Here is a 24519-nt window from a genome sequence, read left to right as displayed (position 1 = left end):
AAAAAAACTAGTTGAATAATTAAAACCGAGTTTAATTTTGTGAGACCCTTAATAATTAGCTTAAGTTAATCCTGATATCTCACCCTTAATGCTTGCCACCTCATTCCCAGCCATTTAAAACCACTCCCTAGACTGATCCCATTCCCTCTGACGTGCACAAAACACCACGCCCATCATTCTCTGATTTCATTAAAACGCACTAAAGTCTGCATGCAAGCATGCCACTTGTCATGTTGGAAGTTTCTGAAATCAGAGTTGGTGTGCATGTGGCTACATGTGAGTAGTTCTCAAATTTTAACGTTAGTTTAACAAAATCAGACTTTTCGAAAAAAACACTTTCACTTACACGAACTCATCTTCAACCTCTGAAACTCACCCTTTCATATTCTCCAACTTCTCTCTTGAAACAGTGAACTTCCTTTTTACTGTAAAAACTTATATCTCTTCTCCAATCACGATTTCAGCACCATAGGAGAGTTCGTCCAGCCTTGATCTTCATTTTGGACCGAACAGAAATTAAATCCAACCTGGTAAGTCTCTTCGCGGTAGTTCATCCTTTAGGTTCCTGGAAAATAGGATTTTTAGTTGCATGCAAACTGGTATACTGAGTGTTCTGTAAAATTTGGTTAGATTCTAGTTCGGAAGAGTCAAGATCATAAGAAAAAAAAAGTGTTGGACAAAGCCATTTCTACACCTAGGACAAGTTTGAATTTCAATCCGGGTAAGGGAAGTTTATATGTTTAATTTATACTGTTTGATTTATGATCTGAGATGCATATATGGAAAGCATGATGTTTGAGTATTTAGAAACGTTTACTGATATGGAATATGATTTCTGGTTTGTTTTGCATGTGTGAAAAATATGAAGTTGAGTTGTTAGAAATGATCACTGATATCTGATATGCATTCTGGTTTGGATGAATCTGTCATGAACTGATACGGCTTGTATGAATTATATTTGATGTTGAATTTGATTTAAATGCATGTTGAGTTGATTATGGATGAATGGAGAATGGCTATTGTGTGGTTGGAATGATTTTAAATGTTGAAATCTGCATGATGATGATGTTTGAAGGGAATTAAACCTGAAATGGAAGTATAAAGTTGGAAAATGGAAATCTGGAAAAATTCTGCTAAGTGTGAAAAATCTAAAGTTTCTGATCATTCTCTGTTGCTAAAAGGTCGTTCGTCACTGTACGGTCTTAGACCGTTCGGTTTTTGGTTAACATGACTTAGATTGGAATTCATTCATTTGGAATGAATTCTGCTCGAGAACGAGCGTCCCCCAATTGAGTGAATGAGCGTTCGTTCTGCTCAGTATAGATCAATATTTAAAACTTTATAAATAAGTGACGTTCGGTCTTAAGTCGAGCGTTCGTCCTCAATGACGTTCGGCCTCATGTCGAGCGTTCGTCCTTATTGTTGTTCGACCTTATGTCGAACGTTAGTTCTAGAGAGCGTTCGTCCTTATACTGAACGTTCGTCCAAAGTTGGCGTTCGGTCCTATACCGAAACGCTCGTCCTATAAAGCGCTTGGGTTATAACCAGCGTTAGTGCTGATTCGTGCTTGGTCATTGACCTAGCGTTCGTCCACAGCAGGGTTCGGTTTCTAACTGAACGCTCGTCCTTATTATTGAGTTCTGAGCGAACGTAATTGATGTTCGTCCAAATTGAAATTCTGAACGTTCGTTCTTTGACTGGCAGTGCTGTTTTTCTGAAATTCAATTATATTGGTTGTTTATCTAAACATTTTCTTACTGGTTTTATCCTTTGGATTCTACCTGAACTCTGTACACTCAAAATCTTTCTAAGTATCATCCACCTCTTTAAAAGATCAGTATTTTCAAATTATTAAGTATTGAAACGTATTAAGTGAGTACACGGTTCGTTTCTTTTATTCAGAAACGCGTGGTCAAAAGTACTGTAATACTTTCGTTTTATTTGATCAAAGAATGAATGTTGTAAAATGTTAAGGGAATGAAACACAGAATGAGAAAGGGAATAAAGAGAACTGGTTATTATGAACGAATGATATATTTTGAAGAAATTATTGGAAGTGGATATTAAAGAGCGTTTCAAGGAGGAACGTCTCTGATGTGTTGAATGTGAAATATTGAATGGTAAAGTATGAACCTGGATAAGTTAGGACTCGCTGTCCGTCCTGATATTCCGTGATACTCATCTTCACGTAGAAGGGGGTAGTCATGCGTGGGAATGGCAGGAGGTTCTTCGTTCATCGCTTAGATATGGGCGAGGGACTAACCTCGAGTGGCAGCTGTTTAATGTTATCCAGTTACTACATCACTCGGGTGCAAGGACGCTTGTAACTACATGGTTCATACAGTCCGGACAGTCTGTCTTTTATATTTATTTTATGATTGCGAATTGATAATTTATGTGCTGCACGTTTGAATTGATATGTGAACGTATGTGTTAATTGTATAAATTAAATATTATAAGCTTACCCTTGCGTTTTCCATTGTGTTGTCTATTGTCCATGTACTTCCGTCTTGTCAAATGCAATGATCATCCGTTGTGGATGTGAGCAGATGGTGGTGCATCCCTTGAAACAATGCTGGAAGAAGAAAATTTGGAGGATGCCAACTTGGTAGAAGTGGAAGTTAAATCGGAGCAGTAGAGATTAGATCCATAGTAGCTGTTAGTTATTTTCTGTACTGTATTTTAACAGTTCTGTGTACAGTACTGCAGACGCGTTTTATCCAGAACTGTTTTATATTTTGATTAGTTTATGAACACTGTAAAGTGCTGTACTGTATTTTGGTATACTGTATATAATTATGCAGACATGTAAATCAGTACTGGTTTTAGTAAATTAGATGAATTCTGAACATTTTAAGTTGTACTGTAAATTGCTGTTTTATTTTGGAGCAGCTACTGTAAATATTAGCCAGTAGGCTTTTATTTCTGTTTTAATGCAAAGACTGTTTATGATTACTGTTAATTGTAATTAATTCTGAATTATAGTGATTACTGTATTTTGGGATGTTACATTTATTGGTATCAGAGCAGTTTTGTTCTTGTTAAAGGACACTGTAGGGTTATGAGTGCACTGTGTTTTGCTGTGTGCTTATTGTATGTTTAATGAGTTACTTTATTTTAACTCTTGAACATAACTAACGTTAGTTTGTTTTCTCTGTATCCAGAGAACAAATGGCACCTAGATTGCCTCCTCCTCCTCAACCGAATGAGTCCGAGACGTCCAGCAACACTAGATTGTTGGAAACCGTGGTGGAAAGACTGCATCAACAGAATACCACGTTACTGGAGCAGAATGCTACCTTGATGCAGCAAAACCAAGCTGCTATGCAAGGTTTGGAGGCTTCGCGTGTTAATTCTGAAAACACGCAAAGACAATTGATGGAGATACTGGCTGCAACTAGAGGTGCGCCTGGAGCATCTTCTTCAAACGCTGCCCAACCAAATGCCGAATGGAGTTTGGAGAGTTTTCTCCAACACCATCCATCTAAATTCAATGGAAAGGGCCTCCCTGATGAGGCAGACCAATGGTTAGGGGACATGGAGAGAATCTTCAACGCAAAGAGGTGTCCGGACGAGAACAGGTTGTCTTACACAGAATATTTGTTGACTGGGGAAGCAAGCCATTGGTGGGCGAGCACAAGAGCTATTCTGGTAGAAGCTCAACGTCCTGTCACTTGGGAAGTATTTCGTAGTAAGTTTTACGAGGAGTATTTCCCTGACAGCGTACGGTTTGCGAAGGAAGTGGAGTTTTTACAACTGGTTCAAGGTGGGATGACAGTTTCAGAATATACCAACAAGTTCAAGCACCTTGTTCGGTTTTATACGATGGCCACCAACGAGGAGTGGCAGTGTAGGAAGTTTGAGAACGGCCTAAGGAGTGACTTGAAAGTCATGATTTCAAGCTTGTGCATAAGGACATTTCCTGCCATGGTTGAGAGGGCTAAGGTGTTGGAGAAGAACATGGCAGAGGCTGAACGACATAAGAAACAGCAACAAGTGAGTAGGGGACCAATAGTGTCCAGAGGAGGTTCTGTTCAAAGAAGATTACCTTACGCTCGTCCAAACCAACCAGCTAATACAAGCGGATCACAAGCGATCGTTCCTGTTGGACAGCCTGTACAAGGGAACGTTATTTGTTACCGGTGTGGAGGACCACACTATAGAAATGCATGCCCTCAACTAGCTGGAGGAAAGTACTGCAGTCTTTGTGGAAGGAACGGACACTCAAATAACGAGTGTAATATGAGTGGACGGGCAGTGACGAGACCACCTGTTGCTGGAAGGAATCAACCGAGAGGTGGTAGAGCACAAGCAGCGGGTCGTGTGTATGCAATAACTGGGGCGGAAGCAGCTAACTCAGGTAACCTTATAACCAGTGAATGCTTGCTGTGTGGAGTATCCTGTCATGTGTTGTTTGATTCGGGGGCGACTCACTCCTTCATCTCGAAGGCGTGTGTTGAGAAATTGGGATTAGTGGAGAGGAATATGCAGTTCGACCTGGTGGTTTCTACCCCGGCAGCTGGAGAGATTAGGACGTCTACTGTATGCATTAGATGTCCTATTGTGGTTGAGGGACGTAGTTACAAGGTGAATTTAATTTGCTTACCTCTCCAAGGGTTGGAGGTGATTCTAGGGATGGATTGGTTGACCACCAATCACATTCTTATAGATTGTGGTAACAAGGAATTGGTGTTTCCTAATGATGAAGAAGAAGAGTTAACAGTAACGCTTGGCCAGTTGAAGGAAGATATAATGGAAGGTGCAAGCTGTTTTCTCATCATGACGCATGAAGACCAAGAGCTTGGAGATTTGAGACATGAACGAACGTCCGCTATTGGCAGTCGAGAGAGAACGTCAGTTGTGGAGGAATTTATGGACGTTTTTCCAGATGAGATACCAGGGTTGCCTCCTGTTAGAGAAGTTGAATTCACCATTGATTTGGTGACAACGGCAGCCCCTATATCCGTTCAGCCATACCGGATGGCACCTGCGGAATTGGTTGAACTCAAGAAGCAGATTGAGGAGCTTATGGAGAAACAATTCATTAGACCGAGTGTGTCACCATGGGGAGCGCCTGTACTCTTAGTGAAGAAGAAGGATGGCAGCTCTCGGTTGTGCATAGATTACAGGCAATTAAACAAGCTGACCATCAAGAATAAATACCCTTTACCAAGGATAGATGATTTGCTAGATCAACTGCATGGAGCTGCAGTGTTCTCAAAGATTGATTTGAGATCCGGTTATCATCAAATCAGAGTTAAAGATGAAGACATCCATAAGATAGCGTTCAGGTCACGGTATGGACATTATGAATATGTGGTGATGCCATTTGGAGTGACGAACGCTCCAGCCGTGTTTATGGAGTACATGAATCGCATCTTCAGGCCCTATTTGGACGAGTTCGTAGTTGTATTCATAGATGATATTCTCATCTATTCCAAGACCGAAGAGGAGCATGAGAAACATCTTAGACTGGTACTTGGAGTGTTACGTGAGAAGGAATTGTATGCCAAACTGTCCAAGTGTGAATTCTGGATGAAGGAGGTGCAGTTTTTGGGACATGTGGTCTCGGCTGGAGGTATTTCAGTGGATCCAGCTAAGGTGCGTGCAGTGTTGGAATGGAAAAGTCCTCGTTCAATCACGGAAGTGAGGAGTTTTGTTGGTCTTGCGGGCTACTATAGGCGTTTCATTGAAGGGTTTTCCAAGATAGTAGCACCGTTGACGCAGCTTACAAGGAAAGATCACCCTTTTGCTTGGACGGATTTGTGTGAAGAACGCTTCCAAGAGCTGAAGAATAAGTTGACAAGCGCTCCAGTTTTAGTGATTCCGGACACTGCCAAACCGTTTGAAGTTTACTGTGATGCATCTCACCAAGGTTTGGGGTGCGTTCTCATGCAAGAGAAGAAGGCAGTGGCGTATGCTTCTCGGCAATTGAAGATACATGAGAAGAATTATCCAACGCATGATTTGGAGCTGGCAGCAGTTGTGTTTGCATTGAAGATTTGGAGGCATTATCTATACGGATCCACTTTCCAAGTCTTCAGTGATCACAAGAGCCTCAAATATTTATTTGACCAGAAGGAGTTGAACATGAGGCAGAGGCGTTGGCTGGAATTCCTAAAAGATTATGATTTTGAGTTGCTTTATCATCCTGGTAAAGCAAACGTAGTGGCAGACGCATTAAGCAGGAAGGCAGTGCATGTCTCGTTAATGATGGTGAAGGAGCTGCACTTAGTGGAGAGTTTCAGAGATCTAAGGTTGCAGTATGAGTTAGAACCGAACAGCATCAAGTGCTGCAACCTTAGGATATCAAGCAATGTGTTTGATCGTATATGGACGAAGCAACGTGAAGATGAAGACTTGGTGAAAATCTTTGATGCACTTGGTACAGACAAGGCTAAAGAATTTAATGCTGGAACGGATGGTATGTTACGTTACCTTGGTAGAACGTGCATTCCCAATGATGGAGAGCTGAAGCGGATTATACTGGAGGAAGCACATCATAGCCGTCTTAGCATACATCCCGGTATGACTAAGATGTACCAAGATCTTAGGCGTTCGTTCTGGTGGCCTGGAATGAAGAGTGATGTTGCACGATTTGTAGCATCTTGCTTGACTTGCCAACGTGCCAAGGCTGAACACCAACGTCCAGGAGGTCTGCTTCAACCACTGGAAATTCCTGAATGGAAGTGGGACAGCATTTCCATGGATTTTGTGACCCATCTACCACGGACAGTTAGGAACCATGACTCAATTTGGGTGATTGTGGATAGGTTGACAAAGAGCGCACACTTCTTGGCAGTGAATCTGAAGATGTCCATGACCAATTTGGCCAAGTTGTATATTAATGAGATTGTTCGTCTACATGGAGTGCCTTCAAGCATAGTTTCTGACCGAGACACGAGATTCACATCTCGTTTTTGGCAATCATTACAAGCCGAGTTGGGGAGCAAGCTGCAGATGAGTTCAGCATATCATCCTCAAACGGATGGCCAATCTGAACGTACAATCCAGACGCTAGAAGACCTACTGAGGACGTGCGTCCTAGATCACTTAGGCGCATGGGATGAGGTGCTGCCTCTTGTGGAATTCACATATAACAACAGCTTTCAAGCTAGCATTGGGATGGCGCCGTTTGAAGCTCTCTATGGGAGGAAATGCCGAACACCACTTTGCTGGTTTCAAGAGGGAGAGAACGTGCTAACTGGACCTGAGCTCATCCAGCAAACAACCGATAAGGTTAAGTTGATTCAAGACAGGTTGAAAACGTCTTTGAGCAGGCAGAAATCCTATGCTGATAGGAGGAGAAGACCACTGGAATTCGCTACAGGTGATCATGTGTTTCTAAGACTGAATCCAATCACTGGAGTGGGAAGAGTTGTTCGTCCAAAGAAGCTGTCTCCTAAGTTCATAGGGCCGTATCAAATTTTAAGGAAGATTGGACCAGTAGCCTATGAACTTGCGTTGCCTCCTCAATTATCAAATCTGCATCCAGTCTTCCATGTGTCTCAGCTTAGGAGATACATATCTAATCCTTCTCATGTATTGGAACTGGAAAACATTCAACTGCGTCCAGATAGAACGTTGGAACTGCAACCAGTTCGCATTGAAGATGAACGTACTAAGCTGCATAAAGGAAAAGACATCCGTTTGGTAAAGATTGTATGGGACGAAAAGACTGGAGATTCAACGTGGGAAGTGGAGAGTGCAATGAGGAATTTATATCCACGCCTATTCACGGGTAAGTTCTAAATTTTCGAGGACGAAAATTTTTGTAGTTAGGGAGAATGTGAGACCCTTAATAATTAGCTTAAGTTAATCCTGATATCTCACCCTTAATGCTTGCCACCTCATTCCCAGCCATTTAAAACCACTCCCTAGACTGATCCCATTCCCTCTGACGTGCACAAAACACCACGCCCATCATTCTCTGATTTCATTAAAACGCACTAAAGTCTGCATGCAAGCATGCCACTTGTCATGTTGGAAGTTTCTGAAATCAGAGTTGGTGTGCATGTGGCTACATGTGAGTAGTTCTCAAATTTTAACGTTAGTTTAACAAAATCAGACTTTTCGAAAAAACACTTTCACTTACACGAACTCATCTTCAACCTCTGAAACTCACCCTTTCATATTCTCCAACTTCTCTCTTGAAACAGTGAACTTCCTTTTTACTGTAAAAACTTATATCTCTTCTCCAATCACGATTTCAGCACCATAGGAGAGTTCGTCCAGCCTTGATCTTCATTTTGGACCGAACAGAAATTAAATCCAACCTGGTAAGTCTCTTCGCGGTAGTTCATCCTTTAGGTTCCTGGAAAATAGGATTTTTAGTTGCATGCAAACTGGTATACTGAGTGTTCTGTAAAATTTGGTTAGATTCTAGTTCGGAAGAGTCAAGATCATAAGAAAAAAAAAGTGTTGGACAAAGCCATTTCTACACCTAGGACAAGTTTGAATTTCAATCCGGGTAAGGGAAGTTTATATGTTTAATTTATACTGTTTGATTTATGATCTGAGATGCATATATGGAAAGCATGATGTTTGAGTATTTAGAAACGTTTACTGATATGGAATATGATTTCTGGTTTGTTTTGCATGTGTGAAAAATATGAAGTTGAGTTGTTAGAAATGATCACTGATATCTGATATGCATTCTGGTTTGGATGAATCTGTCATGAACTGATACGGCTTGTATGAATTATATTTGATGTTGAATTTGATTTAAATGCATGTTGAGTTGATTATGGATGAATGGAGAATGGCTATTGTGTGGTTGGAATGATTTTAAATGTTGAAATCTGCATGATGATGATGTTTGAAGGGAATTAAACCTGAAATGGAAGTATAAAGTTGGAAAATGGAAATCTGGAAAAATTCTGCTAAGTGTGAAAAATCTAAAGTTTCTGATCATTCTCTGTTGCTAAAAGGTCGTTCGTCACTGTACGGTCTTAGACCGTTCGGTTTTTGGTTAACATGACTTAGATTGGAATTCATTCATTTGGAATGAATTCTGCTCGAGAACGAGCGTCCCCCAATTGAGTGAATGAGCGTTCGTTCTGCTCAGTATAGATCAATATTTAAAACTTTATAAATAAGTGACGTTCGGTCTTAAGTCGAGCGTTCGTCCTCAATGACGTTCGGCCTCATGTCGAGCGTTCGTCCTTATTGTTGTTCGACCTTATGTCGAACGTTAGTTCTAGAGAGCGTTCGTCCTTATACTGAACGTTCGTCCAAAGTTGGCGTTCGGTCCTATACCGAAACGCTCGTCCTATAAAGCGCTTGGGTTATAACCAGCGTTAGTGCTGATTCGTGCTTGGTCATTGACCTAGCGTTCGTCCACAGCAGGGTTCGGTTTCTAACTGAACGCTCGTCCTTATTATTGAGTTCTGAGCGAACGTAATTGATGTTCGTCCAAATTGAAATTCTGAACGTTCGTTCTTTGACTGGCAGTGCTGTTTTTCTGAAATTCAATTATATTGGTTGTTTATCTAAACATTTTCTTACTGGTTTTATCCTTTGGATTCTACCTGAACTCTGTACACTCAAAATCTTTCTAAGTATCATCCACCTCTTTAAAAGATCAGTATTTTCAAATTATTAAGTATTGAAACGTATTAAGTGAGTACACGGTTCGTTTCTTTTATTCAGAAACGCGTGGTCAAAAGTACTGTAATACTTTCGTTTTATTTGATCAAAGAATGAATGTTGTAAAATGTTAAGGGAATGAAACACAGAATGAGAAAGGGAATAAAGAGAACTGGTTATTATGAACGAATGATATATTTTGAAGAAATTATTGGAAGTGGATATTAAAGAGCGTTTCAAGGAGGAACGTCTCTGATGTGTTGAATGTGAAATATTGAATGGTAAAGTATGAACCTGGATAAGTTAGGACTCGCTGTCCGTCCTGATATTCCGTGATACTCATCTTCACGTAGAAGGGGGTAGTCATGCGTGGGAATGGCAGGAGGTTCTTCGTTCATCGCTTAGATATGGGCGAGGGACTAACCTCGAGTGGCAGCTGTTTAATGTTATCCAGTTACTACATCACTCGGGTGCAAGGACGCTTGTAACTACATGGTTCATACAGTCCGGACAGTCTGTCTTTTATATTTATTTTATGATTGCGAATTGATAATTTATGTGCTGCACGTTTGAATTGATATGTGAACGTATGTGTTAATTGTATAAATTAAATATTATAAGCTTACCCTTGCGTTTTCCATTGTGTTGTCTATTGTCCATGTACTTCCGTCTTGTCAAATGCAATGATCATCCGTTGTGGATGTGAGCAGATGGTGGTGCATCCCTTGAAACAATGCTGGAAGAAGAAAATTTGGAGGATGCCAACTTGGTAGAAGTGGAAGTTAAATCGGAGCAGTAGAGATTAGATCCATAGTAGCTGTTAGTTATTTTCTGTACTGTATTTTAACAGTTCTGTGTACAGTACTGCAGACGCGTTTTATCCAGAACTGTTTTATATTTTGATTAGTTTATGAACACTGTAAAGTGCTGTACTGTATTTTGGTATACTGTATATAATTATGCAGACATGTAAATCAGTACTGGTTTTAGTAAATTAGATGAATTCTGAACATTTTAAGTTGTACTGTAAATTGCTGTTTTATTTTGGAGCAGCTACTGTAAATATTAGCCAGTAGGCTTTTATTTCTGTTTTAATGCAAAGACTGTTTATGATTACTGTTAATTGTAATTAATTCTGAATTATAGTGATTACTGTATTTTGGGATGTTACAAATTTTTTTTATTTTACAAACTTAAATTAAATAAATAATTTTGTTGAACAATCTAAAGTAATAATTTAGTCTAAAATTTTATTTAAATATTATATTTTTCTATTAGTATTAGGGGAGTTATGCTTATAGGATATTAACCTCATTTAAATACAATCATTTAATAAGATCCCATTTAGAATGTTTAAATATTATTTTATTAACTTTAATATGTCAATCGTGTGACATTACTGAAAAACAATACTCTAAGTATATGAATAAAAATAGAAATTTTTCTTATTATAGACTAAGATGATAACAAATATATGTTAGAGAAATAATTTACACGTTAAATACAATTCTAATATTTATTATTTTATGTTACTTTTAAATACTATATCATCTGTACAAAAACTATTTTTTGAAAGTTAATAACTTATAACTTTCTTAATTTATACCTTATGATTAAGAATGTTAGTATTAGTTAAATTCATTTAATGCTCTTAATTTCATAAAATAAAAATTATAATTCTCAAATTACTCTTAATTATGACAAAAACAAATAACATTAGGATAATAACATTGATAATTTTCACTAGTGATTCATAAATATAGGAGAGGAAAACAACTTTAAGTGCCGAATCAATGAATTTGTTTTATTTAGGAACTAATTTTAATGTTATTAAGCGAGGAGATTTGTGCGTGAAAACAAATTATTAGCTATTTTAACGAAAAAGCTAACAAAAATAATTTTGTATTTTTAAGAAGGCTTAATACCCTATTTTGTCCCCAGTTTCGTTCGACAATGTCCAATTAGTCCATCATTTAAAACGTGCGTCAATTACGTCCCTACTTAATAAAATTTATATCAATGAAATCGCTTCCGTTAAATCCGTACAAACGGCGTTAATTATTTTTCTCTCTCTTCTATTAACGCCGTTTGTACGGATTTAACGGAAGAAATTTCATTAATATAAATTTTATTAAGTAGGGACGTAATTGACGCACGTTTTAAAAGATGGACTAATTTGACATTGTCGAGCAAAACGGGGGACAAAATAGGGTATTAAGTATTTTAAGAAAGTTTGGAATCATGTTTTATTTCTAGATATTAAATTTATTATTAATAAACGAGTTTGGTGTGAATGATTTTCCTTTCTTATTTGTTTGGTGTAACGAGTGTACGCAACATCTTCAATATAAAGAAGGAAATAAGACAAACACACATGTTCACACTGTTTCTTCTCTTTCACACGCCTCCTTATGATAAACATAACACCACTCCTTTTTGTTTGTTAAATATCACTGTGTATATATATATATATATATATATATATATATATATATATATATATATATATATATATATATATCTTATCTGTTTTATATATTTATGATGTCATAGTTATTAATATTAATGTTTTATTTATAACAATAGTAAATTATCTAAAATGATTAATGTATAAGTAAAATAAAAATAAACGATGATGATGATGATAATAATAAATTTATCTTACATTATAGTTATTTTCACTTATTTTTTTTTCATTTTCATTTCCTATTTTTTATCCTACAAGTTATTAAAGATACTGAATAAATATTTAAATTATTGTTGGTACGATTACTGTTGTCTTTGAGTCTTTTGAAATATTAAAAAAGATAAGATGTCGGTAGAATTATTGCTGTCCTTTGTGATATGTGAAACCAAGTCAAACTTTTCGTAACTCTCACTTTAATTCTGAGTGTGAAGAGTTCTATTTGCTGGCAAAAACCAAAAATCCAAAAAAGACAATGAACTTTATTATGTAATCAATTATGCCATTTTTGTTTGTGGTTTCCTATACGTTTCCAATTTATAGAATGAGTTCATATTATAATTTTCATCTTTTAAATTAGTATCTCAAAATAAGTTAAATTTAAATCATTTTTTTTATATGATATTAGATTTTGTTATATTAAATCTTGTTGGATAATGGTACCATATCTTATAGTTGTTAGATCATTCACAAATATTTATAGATGTCTCGATAATTTTATAATGATTAAAGATAACATTATTTTATATCATATAAATCAAAATATTTGTCCTATTAAAAACATTTAAGCCTTTCTTTTTGTTAGATTTCGTTACAATTATAAATAAAAATAAAACTCCTTTACATGTAAAAGAGATTCTAACAAAATTTATTCTCATGTTTGCTTTTTTTTTTCATTAATTTTTATAATAGTATAATTTATTTATGTTTCATAAAATATATTTTTTATTATGAGTTTAATAAGATTTTTTATTAATTTTTTATATGATGACAAATTATTAATGAATTTTAAAATCTTAACATAATTAAAATATCAAAATTTATAATAAAACAATGAATCTTTATAGATATAAATAAAACATGATTTATTTAATTTTATAAAATAATATTGACATATATTTTTATATAAGTTAACTATATTTATCGTATTATTAGTTATCAATTCACTATTTAACTATAAAAAAATATTTACCTGAAACGTTTAAAATGTTTTAGTCTCTAACAAATAGTAATGAATGGAAGAGAGAAAAAAAAGTTATAGTATAAATAAATGTAAATTTTATTTTATAAATTAAGTTAAATGTAATTTATTTTTAAAATTAGTATATTATAATGATTAACATTCGCGTAGTCATGATTCCATTTATATATATATATATATATATATATATATATATATATATATATATATATTTGTTAATAACTTATATAATTTTTTAAAGTGTATCAAGGTTTTGTTGAAAAAAAAATTCTTATTCATAAAAAAACATATTTTTAATCATTTTTATTTTTAATTTAAAATAAAAAATAAAAAATTATTTAAATATTTTTAATTCTAAAATTTAGAAACCAAGTCAACTAAAATTTAGTACAAGGTTATAAGTTAGCAAATCTATATATATATATATATATATATATAACTTATATTTTATACTATATTTATTTTTAAGCATTTTACTATAAATATTAATTAGTTTTTAAGAATATAAACCAATATTAAAATACTTTCTCGGAAGGTAATAAATAATAACAAATATCAATTAAGCGTCACAGAATACTTTTATCTTAATTTAAATCATTATTTAGTTATAAATTTTCAATATTCATTTTAAAGTCATAAGTGATTTGTTTTATTTAATTGTAATTTTTACTAAGCTCGTGACTATTAAACTTCTCAAGAAAAATTGAACTCTTATTTGTATAAATTGTATAAATACTTATAGAAGAAAATAAGTTCAATCAGTTAACAAGAAGCATCTGCATGAACTTATATTAGTATATTTTTTCGGTAAAAATATTCATGCATAAATTATTAGTCTTAATTAATAGATACGTTAAGTGTGATTGGTTTTGTATTATTTAATTATCTAGTATTATGTAAGTGTATTAGTTTATTACGTCATAAGAATTTAATTATTATGAGGAAGATCCTTCGAAAGGTATCCTTAAATAAAACTAAATGAAGTTTATGCGCAAAAAGTTTCTAGCAATCTAGGACCAAGTGCATGGCACGTGACACAAAAAGTAGTGACACAAAAAGTAGTAACACAAAACACTGCAAATAGTAAAAGATAATGATATTTTGATAAGATTTTTTTGACAACATTTTAATATTATTTACGTGATTGATCTATATTGGTGTTTATGATTATTATTATTGATTGTGGAATAATTTTGGACCAATCACAGAATGACACATAAACAGTGTTAAAATGTTGTAAAAAAAATATTGTCACAAGTATCATTGTCTAATAGTAAAACAAAAATTATTAATTATGCAACAAAAAATATTTAATATAGTCACGTGGCTATAGTGCAACGATTTTTTAAACTGATTTTGCAGGCAAGAGAAGTTATGGGAACAACTTCACTTTTCAGATTTTTTATTTAAAAATTATTTTTTACACATATTTTTAACAAAAATTAATCCTACAATTTTAGAGATGAAAACGTAAAAAACAATGCACATAGGGTATAAAAGGACTAAAAGTAACATATATAACAATTAGAAGAGATTAAAATGGTATTTATAAATATTAAAATGATTAAATAAAAAATAAGTTTGATATAGACTAAACAAATAATAAACCGAAAACAGTTATTAGATAATTTCTTGTTGTTAAGTTTATGTATTCCCCGTTAGTTTCTATTAAATATATAATCTTTTTATTTCAAATTACTTTATATTTTAGTACTTTAAAAGTCACGTTTTTAGTATATAATAAAATATGTAAACTTCTACTCTAATTATGTTGTTAATAATACATGTTCTCTTGAAATATTTAGTTACATATTTATGAAAAATGAAAAAAATAAAATTAAAGTGGTTAAATAAATTTGAATTTTATTAAATGCATTTCGTAACATTCATTTTTTAAGAGTTACATTAACTATTAAACTATCAACGTCCCTACACAACTATTTTTCTACTTAATTGTGTTTTATTATATATTAACATGTCCTAATTTAAATTTATTTTTCTACTTAATACATATTATTTTATTCATATAGTTGTTCAGTGTTTTTGATTTTGGTCACTTTTAGTCTTGTATCTAATTCTCTTTCTGTCCAAATTAATTAATTAACTAAAGAGAAACTAAAACAAGTATATTAAAAAAAATCTATGTTTAAGTATAAAATTATAGTTTATACATCGTTTTAGACTAAAATTTTTAAAAACCGTAGCCGTACTTTATTTGAATACTAATACACAATCTAAATCGTAGACTATGTTATATATACAAATAAACTACCGTTTGTATTGGAAACTGTAGTTTATAATAATGTATACACTACGATTTTTTTTATTGTATAGTAAGCTCTAAGATATATTTATTTAAAGGTGTTATTTCTCAACATTTATCTTGTAATTTTACTAAACAATTATAATCATATTCAATTAATCAGAGTTGTCTTGTCACATTGCAAAATTTGAGATATAGCGACGGTTATTTTTATTTTTTATTTTTTATTTTTTATTTTTATTTCTAATTAATCGATTTTCTATTTTCTATTTTTTCTTTCCCTTATTCTCCTCATTTTTAAGAATGAAAATTCATTAATTCTAGAAGGAAAATAAAGTCAACTTTTTATTCCAAGTTTGATTAGAATTTTATTGATATCGAATATTCTGTATCTTCTGCAAACATCAATATCAAGTGAGGAATTTGGTCTCCGGAATTATCTTGCTTTGTAACATTATGTTAACTTTCTTTATAATTATTACTTATTTTTCAAATGGATTTTTTTATTACATATTCACAACGGAATATAATTTTTTTATACTGCTTCTGAAATTAAAAAAAATTATAATAATTTTACGTCAATTTTAAAATTAGTATAGAATTTTTTTTAACTAATATATAAACTCTTAATCCTTTACACAACCTTAAAATAAATATCATTAAATTAAACACAAAAGTAACAAATTTTAAATAAATTGTACTTTGACATAAAATGAATTAGAATATATGTATAGTGACTATATTATTTTATTTTTTATCAAATGAGACTATAATTTTTAATTTCACATATAAAATATATATATTTCAACATAGAAAATGAGTTGAAAATTTTCCTTAAACTAACCTGAATGTATATATTTAGACGTAAAAAAATAAAATAATTTTTTTAGATAAACTAAAAATAAAACCAATTAAGAATATAAACATAAATTAAAACATTGTCTTTTATAAGTGGTTTATGACTACATTTTATTTTTGTATTTATTTATCAAATTTTTATTTTAAGAATTAAGAAAAATGATTTTTCCACACATTTAAATTTTTTATATTTATTTGATATTATTTTTATTTAATTTTATTTCTTTTTTTTTAAATACAAAAGTTTATACTTTTAAGATTATTTTATCTTTATATTTTGTGTAGTAAAATGCATCAATTAAACTATAACAGGATGAATAATATCTTTGTACAGTGATTGGCATGAATGGATTCGGAAGACAAGGGGAACACGAGTTAGGTAGATGGAGAAACATAATGAGAATTTACATGTATATATAGTTATAGATACTCGGAACAACCTAGGTGGTGGACCTCACCTGATCCTCCAAAACCCACGCTGTTCTTTGTGGTAGATGCGTGGTTCGCATGGAACCTTTTTTTAATCACCAAGCGAGGAAAAAAATGCACCTCGTTTCACACAGCACTTTCCATATACACTTTCCTTTCCAAGTCACCATCTTTCTCACCGCCATGTTCAACTGAAGTCAAATCTTCTTATATTTGCACCACTTTTTCTTATACCTTCATATATCTATAACAATGTCACCACAGTTTCATATGCTGTTACCACTTCATTTTAACATGTCTTCTTCCTCTCCACCTTCCTGGGTCACTTCACCTTCATGTTCCACTCTTGACATCGATTCATCTTCACCTACTGCTTTTCTCACTGTTCAGTGGTTAAGGTTTCTTCTTCTATCACCGTGCCCTCAACGAATTATTCTATCTGCTGTTGATTTTATCTTCTTGCTCATTGTCTTAGCCTTTTCAGCTGTTAAACTCTATTATAGATTCACTTCCCGTCACACCTCTTCCTCCTCTGTTACTAAACCCCTTTTGCAGGAGAAACGCTCTCACTATAGAGTCACCTTCTGGTTCAAACTGACCTTCTTGGTGACCACCCTTTTGGTTGCAGCTTATGCTGTTCTTGGCGTATTGGCCTTTCAAACCAGTCTTTCTTCATGGATAGTCATAGAGGCACTCTTTCGGCTCTTTCAAGCTGTGGCCAATATAGTGGTTGTGGTCCTATTGGTTCACGAGAACAAGTTCAAAGCTTCGGAGCACCCTTTATCGCTGAGAATGTATTGGATTGCAAACATGGTGGTTTCATGCCTTTTTGCCATTTCGGCTGTTGTTCGCTTTGTGGTTGTGGATGAAGCGAGGTTGGAGCTTAGTTTGAGAGTGGATGACGTGTTTTCTTTGGTTAATCTCCCATTTTCTGCGTTCCTTTTCGTTGTAGCAATGAAAGGAGTAACGGGGATTCGGGTGATTAGAAATTCTGATGAAGTGACAGCATATCAGAGCCTTTCCAATGAGAGAAATTTGAGTCCTTATGCTCATTCTTCGATTTTTTCCAAAACAGTGTGGCTTTGGATGAACCCTTTGCTGAAGAAAGGGTACCAAACACCCCTCAAGCTCGATGATGTGCCTTCTCTTCCTCTGGATTTCCGAGCAGAAAAGATGTCAGAGCTTTTCCAAAGCAATTGGCCGAAGGAAGAGGAGAACAGCAAGCACCCGGTTGGTGTCACCTTGTTTAGATGCTTTTGGAAGCGCATAGCTTTCACTGGCTTCCTTGCAGTTATAAGACTTGCGGTTATGTACGTTGGTCCAATGCTTATTCAGAGTTTCGTTGACTTCAGCTCAAGGAAAGACAGCACCCCCCTTGAAGGACTTATTCTTATTCTGATCCTGTTTTGTGCAAAATCAATTGAGGTCCTCACTGTGCACCAATTCAACTTCAACTCTCAGAAACTAGGCATGTTAATCCGTTCCAGCATCATAACTTCCGTGTACAAGAAGGGTTTGAGGCTGTCAAGTTCTTCAAGGCAGGCTCATGGCACTGGCCAGATTGTGAACCACATGGCCGTTGATGCACAACAGCTCTCAGATTTGATGATGCAGTTTCATCCCATATGGTTGATGCCACTGCAAGTAACTGCAGCTTTGGCACTTATCTACAACAGTATAGGCGTGTCAGCTCTCGCAGCGCTGCTTGGAGCCAGTTTGGTGTTTGTTTTCACTCTCATTCGCACCAAGAAGAGCAACACATTCCAGTTCAGGATAATGAAGAGCCGTGACCTGAGGATGAAGGCCACGAATGAGTTGCTTAACAACATGCGTGTCATCAAGTTCCAAGCGTGGGAGGAGTACTTTGGCAACAAGATTCAGCAGTTTCGCGAAGCCGAACACGGTTGGATTGGAAAGTTCTTGTACTACTTTGCCATTAACATGGGAATTCTGAGCACTGCTCCTTTGTTCGTATGTGTTCTCACATTTGGAGCTTCTGTTCTTCAGGGTGTTCCTCTGAACAGTGGCACAGTGTTCACAATCACTTCAGTGATCAAGATTTTGCAAGAGCCTGTGAGGACCTTCCCTCAGGCTCTCATCTTGATTTCCCAAGCGATGATATCTCTTGGGAGGTTGGATGAGTTCCTGATGAGCAAGGAAACGGATGAGGGTGCAGTGGAGAGATTGGATGGATGTGATGGTGACACCGCTGTGGAGATAAAAAACGGAGAATTCTCCTGGGATGCTGCGGATGCAAATGTGGCTCTGAAAGTTGAAGACTTGGAGATCAAGAGAGGAGAACATGCTGCTGTTGTGGGAACAGTTGGGTCAGGCAAGTCTTCGTTACTGGCTTCTTTGTTAGGGGAAATGATCAAGATATCAGGAAAGGTATGTACTTACTCTGGTTTGACTCATTATGTGCATGCTCATTACTACATAAATGTTGTGTTCGTTGCATTGACTTATATTTATAATATGATATCCTAGTAGGAATAGATGTGCTTGAATGTGTTTTGTTGATTTCTGAATGCTCTAGCAAATGAAAATTTACTTGTACTGTTCAAAGTTGTCATCATTACCTTTTCTTTTTCTTTAATCTTTTAGGTTAGAGTTTGTGGGTCAATAGCCTATGTGGCACAGACATCATGGATTCAGAATGCAAGCATCCAAGACAACGTATTGTTTGGTTTACCAATGAACAGAGAGAAGTACGAAGAAGCTATAAGAGTGTGTTGCCTAGAAAAGGATCTTGAAATGATGGAATATGGAGACCAAACTGAGATTGGAGAAAGGGGTATTAACCTCAGTGGTGGCCAGAAGCAACGTATACAACTTGCTAGAGCTGTATACCAAGACTGTGACATCTATCTCCTTGATGATGTATTCAGTGCTGTTGATGCACAAACTGGGTCATTCATTTTCAAGGTAAGTAAAGAACAACAAACATTGTTCACTAGCTTCATTTCCTTTAACGTTTTATGGTTTATGGTTTCTACTGATGTAATGTTTTTCATGCAATAAGAAAAGGTAGAACAAAGTATCTATGTATAACAAATAAATCGATCGGCATATTTTGGCTTCCATCATAAATACATTTCCTTTTACAATACAATTGCCGTAATGAAGTTTTTAATTTCTCCACCTTGTTGCAGGAATGTATCATGGGGGCTCTAAAAAACAAGACCATTTTACTTGTAACCCACCAAGTTGACTTCTTGCATAATGTTGACTGTATTATGGTACGTGTATAAAGACAATTCTCTTACTCCGAAGTGTTCTTCTGCTAATGGTGTTGTTCACCCACTCTCAACTATTTTCACCTCTAATAGTCTAATTCTTTCAACTGATTCTTGTTTTTTATACCATAATCAAGGTGATGAAAGAAGGGAGAATCGTGCAAAGTGGGAAGTATGATGAACTTCTCAATGCAGGCCTGGATTTTGGTGCACTTGTGGCTGCTCATGAATCCTCTATGGAGATTGCAGAGTCTAGCGATAAAGGTGGTGATGATTCGATTCAGTCTTCGAAACTGGCTCGACTCCCTTCAAAAGAAAAGGAAAAACCAGGTGAAAAGCAACCTCAAAATCAGGCTAAGTCAGCTAACACCTCTGCTAAGCTCATTGAAGATGAGGAAAGAGAAACTGGTCGTGTGAACCTTAAAGTGTACAAACACTACTTCACTGAAGCATTTGGGTGGTGGGGTGTTGTACTGATGCTGGCATTGTCTATAGCATGGATGTTGTCCTTCTTGGCGGGTGATTACTGGCTAGCAATTGGAACTGCAGAAGGCACTAACTTTGCTCCTTCTACATTCATCACTGTCTATGCTTGCATAGCAGTTGGTGTAGCTGTTGTTGTGATGACAAGATCAATCTTATTTACTTATTGGGGTCTGAAGACATCTCAAAGCTTCTTCGTTGGACTGCTTCAAAGCATCCTGCATGCACCAATGTCATTCTTTGACACCACTCCCTCTGGCAGAATTTTGAGTCGTGTGAGTTTTAACGCCATATTTCACGTTAATTTTTGCTAGTAAACTGCATAAGCTAGCGTATTCTTTAAAGGATCATGCTTGGACTTACTGTGTTGTGAAATGTTTAGGTATCCACCGATATACTTTGGCTTGACGTATCAATTCCAATGATAGTGAATTTCGTAATGGTTTCATACTTCTCAGTGATCAGCATCCTCCTTGTAACATGCCAAAATGCTTGGGAAACGGTCTTCCTCTTAATCCCACTGTTCTATTTTAATAACTGGTATCGGGTATGATTTCTCTACTCATTCTTATTTCAATTCTAGCCTCTACAATGTTATGATACAAAAAGTATGATGGAGTTTTGTTCATATTTGTGAATGGATAGTGCAGAGTTCTTAGGAAGTTGTGATTACTAGTAAAACAAAATATTCAGTGCCTTTTGACACTTGCTTGCTCTGGTTTGCAGAAATATTACCTTGCATCTTCTCGGGAATTGACTCGCCTTGATTCTATCACCAAAGCTCCTGTGATTCACCACTTTTCAGAATCCATTGCTGGTGTTATGACCATTCGTGGCTTCGGAAAACAGAACGCATTTTGCCAAGAAAATATTGACAAAGTCAATGCTAGTCTGAGAATGGATTTCCACAACAATGGGGCCAATGAATGGTTTAGTTTTCGCTTGGACTACATGGGAGTGGTTTTCCTTAGCTTTAGCACTGTTTTTATGATCTTTCTCCCAAGTGCTATCGTGAGGCCAGGTACACCACACTACTAGATCCTTCATCTCCTACCAATTGAACTAATCAAACATTGGATTTTGTTTTTTAGTACACAAGTATTTATTTATGAGATCTCGTGCATGACCAATGATTATTCCTCTTGTTGCAGAATATGTTGGTATGTCTTTGTCCTATGGTTTAGCACTCAGCAGTATTTTGTCATTGACTATAACATTGACTTGCAATGTCGAGAACAAAATGGTTTCAGTCGAGAGAATAAAGCAGTTCACCAACCTTCCCTCAGAAGCGCCATGGAAAATGGCTAATAGCTCTCCTCCTAAGAATTGGCCCAGCCATGGCTGCATTGAGTTAAACAATTTGCAGGTACATAACGTAGTAGTCACATTCAGTGACCCTTGTGATTCAGTAACTACTTCATACATAACCTTTGTTATTATATGGTGGTGAACAGGTTCGGTATCGGCCAAATACTCCTCTGATTCTCAAAGGAGTCTCTCTCACCATTCAAGGAGGAGAAAAGATTGGTGTTGTTGGTCGAACAGGGAGTGGGAAATCAACCCTCATTCAAGTGTTATTTAGGTTGATTGAGCCTTCAGCTGGGAAAATAATTGTTGATGGGATTAACATTTGTACTGTTGGCCTTCATGATCTGAGATCTCGATTTGGAATTATCCCTCAAGATCCTGTTCTCTTTCAAGGAACAGTACGGAGTAACATTGATCCTCTTGGACTGTATTCAGAAGAAGAAATCTGGAAGGTATATAATTCATAGAAGAAACATGCATCTATGTTTGTTGGAGTGCATAGTCCTGTCATTTTTTGAAAGAACAAAACATGTTGGTTTCCGAGGTGAAGCTTCAGTTTTGTTTAGATAGCAACAGTTACAACAACACCAAAAGTGTCTGATGAACTGTGTCTAACTTCTAGTCCTAGTTGAAAATGTAGTTGTGCAATACAAAAGGGGAAAAAGTTGACAAGTTGCATGAAAACATGAGTTCAACTTCAGTTAGCTGTACTTTGAGATTCTCAAAACTGATAACTAGCTTTTTAATTTTGTTTCTGCAGAGCCTAGAACGTTGCCAACTGAAAGATGTGGTGGCTGCAAAACCTGAGAAACTTGAGGCTTCAGGTGTGTTATTCATACAATCAAAAATACAGCTTATAGCAACGTATTTTCTGACTGTTGGTACTAAAAAACAGACAAAAACGTCTAAAAACAGTTAATATATTACTATTCATAAGATTACAACTGTTAATACCTTAACTACTCATAACACTCCAATGACTACTACTCATAAGACTCTTGCTAATTAATCTAAGTTTATTCCAAACCCAAGAATTCTGACATTGGTATTGCTTTATGATGTTGCACTTGGTGAAAGTATGAACTGATATACATAGTGTATTTTATTTTATCTGCTAGTGGTGGATGGTGGAGACAATTGGAGTGTGGGGCAAAGACAGCTTCTGTGCTTGGGAAGGATCATGCTAAAACGCAGCAAAATACTGTTCATGGATGAGGCAACAGCATCTGTTGATTCACAAACTGATGCTGTAATACAGAAAATCATCAGAGAGGATTTTGCAGACCGTACAATTATCAGCATTGCTCATAGAATACCTACAGTCATGGACTGTGACAAAGTTTTAGTCATTGATGCAGGTAATTATACCAACATGGCCTAACTACAACTACAAAATTCATAAATGTGCAGTTTCTTTCTTCCACCATTGCCAATGTTCTTACAATTTCAACACATTTTTTCTCCAGTTAGGCAATAGTGTAACAGTGATTTGGGTGATTGAATTTTTGACAGGGCTTTCAAAAGAATACGACAAGCCATCACGTTTGCTAGAAAGGCCTTCACTTTTTGCAGCATTGGTTAAGGAGTACTCCAATAGATCTGCATAAATATAGGCTTAGATTCTGACAAGGATATTGTTGTACTCAGTTTGGAACACATGACACCAAAGTCAAATGAGTCTGGTGGATCAATATTTTTGAGGTCTTTTAAGTTGTATCCATTCACTAGTTTAATAATTTGACTAGGATAGTATGCAATAAGATTCTTTTTTTAACCATTGGGTCATAAATATCCACTTTAAATGCAATTATTATTAATTTTTTCTTTTCATGTGTGTATTCATTCTTTTTTTCCAGGGCGAAGTAAAAACTTATGGTCAATCTAGAGTTTGAACAAGGTTGGGTTAAAAAAATTGTAAATTTTGACACAAATTAAAATTAAATTCGATCTATTACGGAAGACTCTAATATTATAAATAGATAAGTGATAACAATGATATAAATGTTATATAGTAATTTGTTTTTTACTTTTATATTTTTTAGTTATACCGAGAGTTTAATATAATTTTGGATTGTATTTTATTTTTCTTTATTGTATATAGAGTTTAACCTAATTTTAGATTGTATAGGGATTAAACTTTATTTATAATTGAATTAAAAAAAATTGATATGTTTTGAATAAAAGAAAAATAAATTTGTAACTAAATAAGTTATTAAATCAATTCATTTAATCTATCAACACATAATTAGTCATTTTAATCAAGAAATGTGAGAGACATGCCTCTATGTAAGTTGAACCCTCTAATGCATGCTATGTTGACGAGGATATGAATGTCAAGCATACCTAACAAGTGTATTTATTAATTTATTGAAAATCAGACATATCTTAATTAACATACATGTTATGCTTAAATAATTTCATTAAAAACTATATTTCCAAATAAGTTTATACTACCCATGATTATCATGAAAATTTATTAAAAAATAAAAATAACAAAGAAAAATATGCGTATCTCATACTATATATTTGTTTATATTGTAAATTATTTTCATTTTTACCAAAGTCAATAAATTATTTTCCAATTTTACTAAATTATTTATCGTGTCAGAAAAACATGAACTTCTCATTAATTTTTACTCTTCCAATAAATATGTGACCTACTAATGTATTTTTTAGGTCGTGATTATGA

At 34.8% G+C, this 24519-nt stretch overlaps 3 protein-coding genes across 3 annotated transcripts; all 3 read left to right on the top strand.

Moving 5' to 3' along the window:
* Window positions 1–48: 48 nt before the first annotated feature.
* On the top strand, window positions 49–7752 carry LOC148203217 (uncharacterized). Its single transcript, XM_088107154.1, has 8 exons — window positions 49–276; window positions 465–530; window positions 631–721; window positions 2550–5601; window positions 5707–5987; window positions 6306–6424; window positions 6605–6839; window positions 7434–7752. The coding sequence occupies exons 4-8, from the start codon at window positions 3172–3174 to the stop codon at window positions 7750–7752; spliced, it is 3384 nt and encodes a 1127-aa protein (XP_087963280.1). The 5' UTR covers window positions 49–276; window positions 465–530; window positions 631–721; window positions 2550–3171.
* On the top strand, window positions 7646–10704 carry LOC148203216 (uncharacterized). The gene is made up of 4 exons (XM_088107926.1): window positions 7646–8026; window positions 8214–8279; window positions 8380–8470; window positions 10299–10704. The coding sequence occupies exons 1-4, from the start codon at window positions 7961–7963 to the stop codon at window positions 10385–10387; spliced, it is 312 nt and encodes a 103-aa protein (XP_087964052.1). The 5' UTR covers window positions 7646–7960; the 3' UTR covers window positions 10388–10704.
* A 6194-nt stretch (window positions 10705–16898) lies between these two features.
* LOC124826806 (ABC transporter C family member 4-like) lies at window positions 16899–23658 on the top strand. Its single transcript, XM_047299745.2, has 11 exons — window positions 16899–19191; window positions 19408–19728; window positions 19956–20042; window positions 20177–20797; window positions 20905–21069; window positions 21249–21543; window positions 21674–21888; window positions 21977–22282; window positions 22591–22654; window positions 22949–23188; window positions 23343–23658. The coding sequence occupies exons 1-11, from the start codon at window positions 17056–17058 to the stop codon at window positions 23435–23437; spliced, it is 4545 nt and encodes a 1514-aa protein (XP_047155701.2). The 5' UTR covers window positions 16899–17055; the 3' UTR covers window positions 23438–23658.
* The last annotated feature ends 861 nt before the right edge of the window (window positions 23659–24519 follow it).

This window comes from Vigna umbellata, chromosome 2 (genome assembly GCF_029865625.1).
Source record: "Vigna umbellata cultivar VRB3 chromosome 2, Vumbellata_1.0, whole genome shotgun sequence".
NCBI lineage: Eukaryota > Viridiplantae > Streptophyta > Magnoliopsida > Fabales > Fabaceae > Vigna > Vigna umbellata.
This window is presented reverse-complemented; position numbering and strand designations above follow the sequence as displayed.